The 9,600-nt window shown below is 48.0% G+C and overlaps 4 protein-coding genes across 4 annotated transcripts in view; all 4 read right to left on the bottom strand.

The window, feature by feature from the left end:
• Nucleotides 1-486: 486 nt before the first annotated feature.
• FTJAE_14153 (uncharacterized protein) lies at nucleotides 487-995 on the bottom strand (the record flags this gene model as incomplete). Its single annotated transcript, XM_037347362.1, has 2 exons — nucleotides 487-827; nucleotides 881-995. The coding sequence occupies 2 exons, from the start codon at nucleotides 993-995 to the stop codon at nucleotides 487-489; spliced, it is 456 nt and encodes a 151-aa protein (XP_037198831.1).
• A 2,572-nt stretch (nucleotides 996-3,567) lies between these two features.
• Nucleotides 3,568-5,373, bottom strand: FTJAE_14154 (serine threonine kinase; the record flags this gene model as incomplete). Its single annotated transcript, XM_037347363.1, has 1 exon — nucleotides 3,568-5,373. One exon carries the CDS (start codon nucleotides 5,371-5,373, stop codon nucleotides 3,568-3,570), a length of 1,806 nt encoding a protein of 601 aa, XP_037198832.1.
• A 2,476-nt stretch (nucleotides 5,374-7,849) lies between these two features.
• On the bottom strand, nucleotides 7,850-8,962 carry FTJAE_14155 (short-chain dehydrogenase reductase; the record flags this gene model as incomplete). The annotated part of the gene is made up of 2 exons (XM_037347364.1): nucleotides 7,850-8,440; nucleotides 8,492-8,962. 2 exons carry the CDS (start codon nucleotides 8,960-8,962, stop codon nucleotides 7,850-7,852), a joined length of 1,062 nt encoding a protein of 353 aa, XP_037198833.1.
• A 540-nt stretch (nucleotides 8,963-9,502) lies between these two features.
• The window catches only part of FTJAE_14156 (Required for respiratory growth 9 mitochondrial), a gene marked incomplete at both ends in the record, with an annotated part of 996 nt that continues 898 nt past the window's right edge, over nucleotides 9,503-9,600 (bottom strand). The window contains one exon of the mRNA XM_037347365.1: nucleotides 9,503-9,600. This exon is cut by the window's right edge and continues 898 nt beyond it. Within this exon, the coding sequence (XP_037198834.1) occupies nucleotides 9,503-9,600 (98 nt within the window).

The raw sequence follows: 9,600 nt of genomic DNA on the forward strand, positions 1-9,600 counted from the left end.
GCAAGAAAGCTCGGGACCTCTGTTTGGGTGATTAATAGACTGGAAGAAAGTTTGGTATATCTTAGTAGGCTTTTAGACCAGTCTATTTTGGCATCCTAGCTAGATGTTGGAGGTTTTCTGTCTCCCCGGGATATGCCCAACCTAACCCTTGATGATGTACATCATATTCCAAACACGTCATTACGTAGCCATCATTAGTTGTCAAACCATAATCATTCATCCATCCGTCCACCCATTCAACTAACACTCTTCTTCCGGATGCAGCACAGCTGCCCAGCTCCACCAAGGAATGTATCTCCAAACCGTGAACCAGCATCCACTCAGAGGACCAGCACCGAAGTGCGAGAAAGTAAATAATGAGTAAATAATCAATGCAAAAAAGCCGACCCAGATGAAACGCCAAATCCGGTAGGGGTATCATAATATGCGCGCGAAAAAGAGTGAATGCTGTATCTCTGTTTGTTTGTTTATTTGTTTGTTCTTGTTTCACATCCACACAGCAAAGAAGAGCATGACGAGAACCAAGGCGATGCTAGTGTAAGCAACATGTTTTCGCCCTGAAGCTCCACTGCCTTCTTCACTGGTGACAGAGCGTGAAAATACAGAATTGGTGCCGTTGTTGATGTAATCGAGTACGTCGTTGGAAGAAGATGCCAGACCAAAGAGGAAGCTCATGCCGCCATGCGCAAAGGCCTTGACATTGAGAGACGCGGTCTCGACGATGGATACTTTTGCGCTTGAGTCGATCATTTGCGATAAGGCGATTTGTCGCGCGTGGTCTTGAGGGTGAATGTCTCGGTCGCGGGTAGGTAATTGGGAAGCAACACCTTGACGATGTTAGTGTTTTAAGCTTAAAGAACGCGCGATTGGAGCATCTCACCATGTGTCGCGAATTGAGATGTGGGAGCTCTGTTATTCGAGATGTGAACTTCAGCAGCACATGCTAAAGCCATGAGTGCGTAGAGCAAGATGAGGAGCGAGATTGGCGAGCGCATCGTGGGTAGATATAAACGATACCAGAAGATTTCCAGAAAGAGAAAAAAAAGATCGAACGGATAGGGCGTAGTATAAAGATAGTGATCCAAGACAAGAGAGCTTTATGTCGCAAACGATCGATCGACAAGGCAATTAACCCTTTTCTGTCTCCCTTCCTTCCAAGGTTTCCAGTCCCTTAGACTACGACAAGAAGCCAAAAACTGTAACGAAGGTTGGATTGTTTTGTAACGAAAGGTGACGAGGCCCCCGATTCAAAAAGTCCTTGTTCGAAGCGGGTGGATATTCCCTCCTGGTAGCCTCGCTGGTGCGCGCAGCCCGAGCTGAATAACCGTAAAACCGTAAAGGAAGATGCAGAGAAAACGATTGGACGGGCCGGCCACGCGTACGACGGCTTAGAAAGAGGTGTGATGAGCTGAGGAGTGTGTGTGGGCGTTCCGATCGTGGGGGGTTGATTCGGGTCCTGCTTAGAGGCCTTTCCTTTTATCGGGAGTGAGCTGATTGGGAGATGGGAGAAGGCGAAAAGAGCTTTCTGATAAGCTTCAAGGAGAAGTCAATTTGTTGATGATGACGAAAAGGAGGATAATAACGCGAGGAACGAATAATCAATTGATCGGACTGGACTGACTGGGGAAGGGTAAGGGAGAGCCAGATATTAAAGTAGTTCAAGCTTTTTCGCTTGCTCTCCTTGTTTTTAATAAAGAAGTGGATTAGATTTTATGATGGATCGAATGTTGGTTGACCCTTATCCTCATCTTCATTCATTACTGTCTGGTCTATCAATCGATATTGGATCGACCCCCTGCAAGCACTGCTCTGCACCATTTTTATCCGCATCCCTTTCCTTGATTCGAGCTACGCAAGTTTGCATATGCAGCCTTCTAAGCTAAAGCTCAAGTGGATCTCCCCATCGCCCTTTTTAGTTTGGTATCCCGATAAAACAGTTTCAACCGATTGGACGCTCTGGACACTCTCGAATTTTCTTGCTCTCTTTTTCCTNNGCAGCCTTGCATGGGATTAGGATGGAAGAGCAACAAGTTCTACAACAGTCCAAGCTTGGAGAGCAGGGGGATCGAGGGATCGAGCAGGGCTGGGATTGTGCCAATGTAACGCTGAGTTGCATACTGACGACACATTCAATGTTCGGGCGTTTCTTGATCAAGCAGAACAGGTCTCATTTCTGTGTTATCGTGGGCGGACCTACATGCACACATTGTGGCCTGTACAGAACAGAAAGTCCCTCGGGTAAGGTAAAGCCTCAGGAGGTTTGACGACCCATGGCGCTACACGCAAAGCATTTGTTTTGCCACAATGCCCCTGAACTACTGTACTGTACCGCCGCCCACTGGCCCGAAGCAAGAGACGAGGCTGATCTCGAACTAGCTGTCAAAGTCAAACCAAGCCAAACAAACAAGAGGGAACCATCAACATAAACAAAACCCCTCATATTGACCCTCTTTTTAGCTTTGTCGCCCTGTCCTCCCTATGACTGCGCGATTACCGCGTGTCCTCTCCCCTCTCTCCTCTCTCAAAGTTTCTCCTGTTTCTTCTCTGCCTAGATACCTACCTACATACTCCTCTTCCATCCAGACCAGTCTAATCCCCCACATTCCCATAGCTCATGACGTACGCCTCGAAAAATTGCAACACAGTCCCACTATTGCGCCGAATGGATGGGCCGTAACTAACAGACCAGGGCATCCTGACTGAGTTTGTGTCTGGTCTGGTGAATATGTACAGCATAACGATCTGTCGGAGGATAAAACGTTTTAATAATGTTGATCTTTATCTGCATCTGCATCTGTAAAAAACTGCCAAAGTCACAGCTTGCAGGATATTCTTGGCACATGTAAACGTACATCATGTCTTGTCAAGGGTTCGTCCATCCTATTCCATCCATGTCTTGAAACGGTCTTGCATGATGCTTAACTCGGCAAGGCCCGAAAATTGTGAAGAATATCGCAATTATGAAGGACATCATGCGCTGTTTCCTACTGCTACGTTGATGTTTTCTTATTAGTCAAGACATCAAAAGTCTCGAATCCTTCGAGTGTTTCATTCCCACGCTTGTCTCAAACACACATACAACCAACGTGAAGCAGACAGGACCCTTTGAGCTGAAGCGAAGCTGAACCCTGCATAAATTCCATGCATTCCAGTCAATCAATGTCGGCGTAAGTCAAGTTATTAGCTGATGATATGATAAAATTGAAATTGAAGTCTCATTCAATCGTAAATCGTGCATAATTCCACATGACCAATCCTAATCCTAATCCCATATCAATCAATAATCACCGTCCAACCTCGTTTGTTTCATCAAAAGTTGATAATGATACTTTCTTTTTCCATTCCCACCTGCTCCGGCAAATAAATTCAATGTTGGTATAAGTCAGCCTCATATGCTGTAAAATCAGCCCTGCCTCATATAAACGAAGCACAAATTTGCTGACCGCATGCGCGATGCAAATAGAAGGTAATAAATGCCATCTCGTTTCATCTCCTCAATCCTAATAAAGAGGATTCGGTCCCCACAAGCTCATCAAAGTCATATTCCTAGGAGAACATCACATGTCTTCACGTGGCATCCCATTGGCCCACGGGGTATTGCGCTACGTTCGTGTGCTGTGTATACGCGATATTGCGAGGCCATGAACCCTGAGTCCGTATCTGTTGAAGACCGACTGACCCTACGGTGTGTATAGCATCCATGTCGGTTTCGCTGCTTCCTGTCGTCCGGCTTACTTGTGAATATCCTCCACTGCTGCCATTTCGGCTGTGTTCGTACGTCCGTGGTGTACCATAGGTGGTGTTGGACCCTCCAGGCGGACTGACGCCCATCATGCCATCACCAACAGGCTGAATCTGCAACCCTCCAAACGAGGATTCGAGATCGTGCGCATACTGATGTACGCAGTGTGGCTCTGAGATACCACAAACTTCAGTCAAGATTTGATAAATGCGCTGTTGCACTTCAATCGCCGGAGGTCGGTCGTATGGATCCATCGCCAGCATGCCCGTCACGACGTGCAGCATAGGTGTTACACCCTTGAGAATATTCGCGCCGTCTTTGCTCGACGATGACTTCCGAGACGCATCTTTGGCAAGACCTGACATCCACGCTTCCACTTGTCCAAGGTTCTTGTGAAAAGACGTATCCAACACTGCGCCGCCTCGGCCGGCCGTCTTGTGTTTCGCGGATCGAAAGGTCGCAAACTTGCTCGTTGTCCGTTTGACTAAGAATGATAAGAGCTCCAGGATGATGCAGCCTACTGAGAAGATGTCGGCTTGCTGCCCGCTCAGCTGAGGGTTTGGCGCAATGAACATTGCCGTTGGTGAGCCGCTCGGGTCGTACGTCTGCACCATACCGAAATGCTCATCAGACGGGAATCTACCAGTCGGGCTCGTCGCTCCTGCAGGTCGAGACCACAGTTCTGGTGCTGCATAGTCGTACCGTTCACGGTCAAACGACGATTTATCGGTATGAAGAATCACGTTATCTGGCGTGAGTCGTGTTGAGTCGGAGTAAAAGACGTGATTTTGGTTGGTAAAGAAGATGGTTGAAGGTTTGATGTATCCATGCGATTGATTCTTTCCATGGAAGTCGCAGAGTGTGTCGACAAGGCACAAAATCCAGTTCATCACAAGCTCCCTCCGACGAGCTTTGGCAAGATGTTTGAACTGTGATGGTGTCGTCGCCAGGAATGACTTGAGAGTAAAGTCACCTGCTGGCGTAAACAAAACGTATCCATATCCATGCTGCGTATACGACGCCCAATACGAGATCATGTGCTCGTTCTGCAGACCCTTGATCCCGTGGACAGCATCAAGAAAGTCTTGCACGGGCATAGTCCCAGGTCCATTACCCAGCACATATCGTCTTCGATAAAAGACTTCCCCTGGAACATTTGGAAGTCTGACCTTGTCGTTTCCGTGCGACTTGTGCGTTGGTAACGAAGGCTTCTCGACCACGTCTAGGGGTACTACTTCGTTGTCCTTGTACGCCACATGATTCCCTCGCTGCAAGGGTTTGAGAAGGTAATGAAACTGGCGCTGATAAAACTTCTTTTCGACTTTCTCATCACGAGTTGCTGTTAACAAGAGGCGATCTACGTCTTCTAGGGCAATCGGTAGCTCAGCGTCATCCCAGCCGTCGTCGACAACACCAAAGATCTGATCCGGCACACCAAGGTCGACGAGAATGAGGAATAAGCGAGGCGCATCATTTCGAATGCTCTCCCAGTAGGTGCGCTCTGTCAAGTCCTCGCCGCCAAAGGCGACTGGACGATCTAGGCGCTCAATCTCATCCGGGAGGAGTTGACTGGCGACATAGGACCGGGTAACGGTAGCTTCGATGCGAGAGTCAACCCACCACTGTCCCATTGTCGAATCTGCTCAGTTAATGAGATGAATGGTAGGAGAAGACCCCTTGCGGTGCGATCTTTGTGATTTAGACCTGCATCTGTGGTTGTCGATAGAGAAGTTGGGGGCCGATTATATAGCAGTTGCTTGAGTCTCTCATAAGGTGACGCACACTAATAAAGTGTATGTCTCGGCGACTACCTAGGTTGACGGTTGAGTTTAAGCAATATGAGGGTTTGATAGGCCAGAATACTCGGCGAGATGGTAGCAGTGACAGTGACAGTAAGTTATAGTTGCAGTTGCAGTTGCAGTTGACAGACAGTTGACAGGCTGGGAGCAGGGGACCTGAGTAGTTTCATATGAAAGCATGTATGATTCAGTTTGAGTTGAGTTGAGTTGTACTGTAGTATGTGATGTTCAGGGATAAGGGATAAAGTATCAGGGTTCGCCTCATGGTTCAAGGCGTGACACGGACAAGCATGGGCATGGCTAGTTCCAGAACAGAGTCCGTAGGATGAACTGAGTGACAAAGTGAGTTGCAATTGGATTGGATTGGACTCTTTCAAGCTGGAGTTGTAGTTGCAATGAATGTAAGAAAAGGGCGTGGGAGAAAATGGAGGACGGATTGGACTGGCTTGGACTGGCTTATCTCTGCAGCCAAAGTGGGATTGCCCGCTCCGTGGCTGCGGGCTGGCCTGGGCTGGGTGCAGAATGTGATGGCGGCGTGATTGGATTGGTGGAGAAGGGTCAGATAAGGTAGGTCTAGCCTCTAAAGTAAAGTGCAAGCACCTTTTTTTAGTGTCTCTCTGGGGGGAGGACTTAGGACTTGGGTGACAACTTTTGAAGATCGAGTTGGGATAGGGCAAATCATCTTGTCAAATTACAGCATCATTACAGACAGAAGTGTGTTGTGCCATCCAATGTATGATGTAGTTGGCTTGCTGTGTGACTAGACGATTGTCTGATTTCAGATGATCATGAACATCTTTCCAAGCGTTAACCAACTCTGTAACTCCTGGGTCTAGTTGTAGCGGGCGTTTTATGTCGCAAAGTAACGGAACCAGCGGGCGTATTACAGCACAACGGGTCGTCGGTCCCGATTCGATTTATAAGTAGTTTGTAGTTAGTAATTAATCTTGCAGCCAAGGGAAGCAGGGGCTTTGATTCAATGCTTAATTGTCGCGTGCTCATGTTCCAATATCGGATCCAACGTTGATACCTAGACTAACTACTAGATATCTCGTTCAAACAATATCAGATAGATAAAATGGCAAGCACTTGATCGATTCACATCTCGAGTGTACATACATCTGCTGAAAATACTTCCAACATCGATCCACCCGTCAATGGATCAAGGTGCAGCTTCTGCGGGCGTAGACAAGGCTCAAGTGACATGACGTTTAGGTGGTTTTTCCCCCGCCAAGCAGGGTCTATTATCCCCACCACCACTGACTGACAACCAACCTACACCTACCTACAGGACAGCACAGTACACCAATACCAAGCCCAGCCTCTCTTCTCGTCACTTACAAACACTGTTAATAACAACACAGGCAGAAAGAGACTTCATTAGGCTTGCAAACTTTCCACTCTCTCGGGTCATTCCATGAAACCTCACCCGGCCTCGCTTCTTCCGTCACAACGGGCGCAATGTCATTTCCGTCACCGAAGGAGAACCAGGGCTGAAACATTCATTCCTGTGTCATACAGTCACACAGTTCATACTATATTGTACCGTCTACTCTCTTCTCAGCAACTCCCCAGACTCAACAATAAGTAGAGTCAACAGTCTCACCCCATACAGAGCTCTCATCATGAACCATTCCTAACCTTTACCGGTATGTCCAAGCGATAAACAAATCCCATGTGGCCAACGGCCGTACAGCAACCCAAATAGCGCCCGCAGAGCTGCACAAGGCCTTTTCCATCTCTCCAGCTCATGATGCCATGCGGTTCTCTGTACCCGGCCGCTCAACCCGACCTATCCAGAGCTGTCAACGGTATTAAACTGTCTAAAGCCCGGTTAGCCAGGGGTCAATCGCTCGATCTCCCCTTTCTCCTCCTATAGGATTTCGTTCTCCCTCAAGGTCCATTGCATGTTTCATGCATTTGTAAGCTTAGAAGTTGTTTTCGCTTAGGTTGTCACGCAACTTGAGCGGTAGGCTATGACGACAGGCTCTCATGAATGATTTGCCTATAAGAGATAATATGGATCGGTACTATTCCGACAGACTTGACAAGAGTCAAGAAGCCTGTCAGACAAAATCGGCATATTTTCCATTGGCTATTCCTAGAACTCGATGAGTTGAATACCGTATTCTCATTCAGCCAAAAAGTTCCTCGGGATCACTTCCCCAGGTCACCGCTTGTGCTGCTGACTCTATGTAGTATATTAATGCTCCAATAAACATACATCATCTAATTTCACATTGTTATGTTTCATCCTGTCGAAACTTTACACTCTTCGTATTCATCGGAACTGACGCCAGCGTCAACTTCACTCAAGCTTTTTTCCCTCTCTCCCCACAAACGTCTTCATCCCACGGTCCACTCCCGCTGCCCATCGCGCAATAGTTTGCACTCCCACAGGCAGCACGTTAAGCCAGTCAACCCAACGGGCGTATAGTGGCATAGCAACTGTAGCACCCTTTCCACTATCAATGGCAGCTACAATCTCCTTGGCAACATCCACGGGCTCGACCACCGGCGCGATGAAGGAGTTGGGTGTCTGGACCCCATAGAAGAGCGGCGTGCTCACTTGACCAGGTGCAACCAACACTGTTCGGATCTCGGGATGGCTCTCACGTAGTTCCGCCGTCAGAGAACGGTGCATGGCTGTGAGACCGGCCTTTGCAGCCGCGTAGTCGGTCAGCTGTGCGGCACCAACCGTACCAATGACAGAGGAGACGTTGACGATGGTACCGCCCCTTCCACCGCGAATGATGGCAGGTAAGAAAGTTTTGAGGCAGTAGAATGGCCCGAGGAGGTTAGTCGTAAGACTCTTGTCGATCTCATCAAGCGACAGATCCAAGAGAGTCTTCCCAATAACAATAGCCGCGTTGTTGATGAGCACAGTCGGTGTGCCGAGCTGATGTTTCATTAATAACGAATCTCACGTTCTCAGAAGCTCAAAACTTACATCCTTTTCAATCTCAAGCGCAACCTTTGCAACCTGATCCTTGTCGCCAACATCACACTTGTAATACGTGATGCCTCTCGCCTCAGTGTTCTCCATCTCGTTCACATCCAGCACAGCCACTGTCGCGCCGCGCATGCCATAAACCTCAGCAACGAGCAGACCCATTCCACTTGCACCTCCAGTAATGACAATGACCTCCTCGCTGAGGTCAACCTCACGCGGGATCCCGTGAGCAATGCGCTGGTTGACCACATTGGCCATCCAGAATAGTGTCACAATAGTAGCCCACGCAATAGAGGCTACCATGGGCGGCGCTTCCCATTTCACTGTCTGCGCACGGAAGCATAACGGTATGATCCAGCAGACGAAGGGGTGAAGAAGTGTTGTGTTGAGGACCTTGAGGAAGAGGTCAATGGAGAGTGGCGCAAACCACGATTCCTGCTGCGGTGGCCGGGGGTATTGTGTGGGCATGATGTATGGCTGATGAGAATGATACACAAGTAAGAATTAAGTGAGTATTGTATATCTGCGAAGGAATTGGTTGAGTGCAGAGTTCAAGATGAACCTTTTATGAGAGAAACGAAAAGGCCAGAAAGTGGTCAAGTTAGCCAAGACTCGATAAACGTTAGCATGTGGCAGTGAAACCCATCTCTAACTTAAGCGCCCAGCTTGCTACAAAACACATTTACCCCTGTCACCATGAGCCCACCTCGCCCGAGGCTCTTAAACGAGAACCTCCATTGACAAGGAGCAAATTCAACAAAATGTAATAGTGATGAACCAATTCATTGGTAGAAACACTTCTGATACGTTGTTTATATAACCAGATTTATACTGATTGTTTATATACCTGAATTCCTCCTACCCAATACCCTGCAAAGCTGCATCATGATATACATTTCCAACATGCGTAATTCATTTCAATAGTAGAGTTAGTTTACAACTATAGTACAATGCCCGAGCGCCGGTCTATATGCAAAGCCTCATCATGCCATCGTACATTCGCCATTTTTAGTATCTTCCTCGTCCAGTTCGAGGGACCGGTTGAGAGGGATAATCGCCAGTTCGAGGAATGCGAGCTCGAGGAGTATAACCCTCGGATCGAGGAG

Source organism: Fusarium tjaetaba (genome assembly GCF_013396195.1).
Source record: "Fusarium tjaetaba strain NRRL 66243 chromosome Unknown NRRL66243_c0000578, whole genome shotgun sequence".
NCBI lineage: Eukaryota > Fungi > Ascomycota > Sordariomycetes > Hypocreales > Nectriaceae > Fusarium > Fusarium tjaetaba.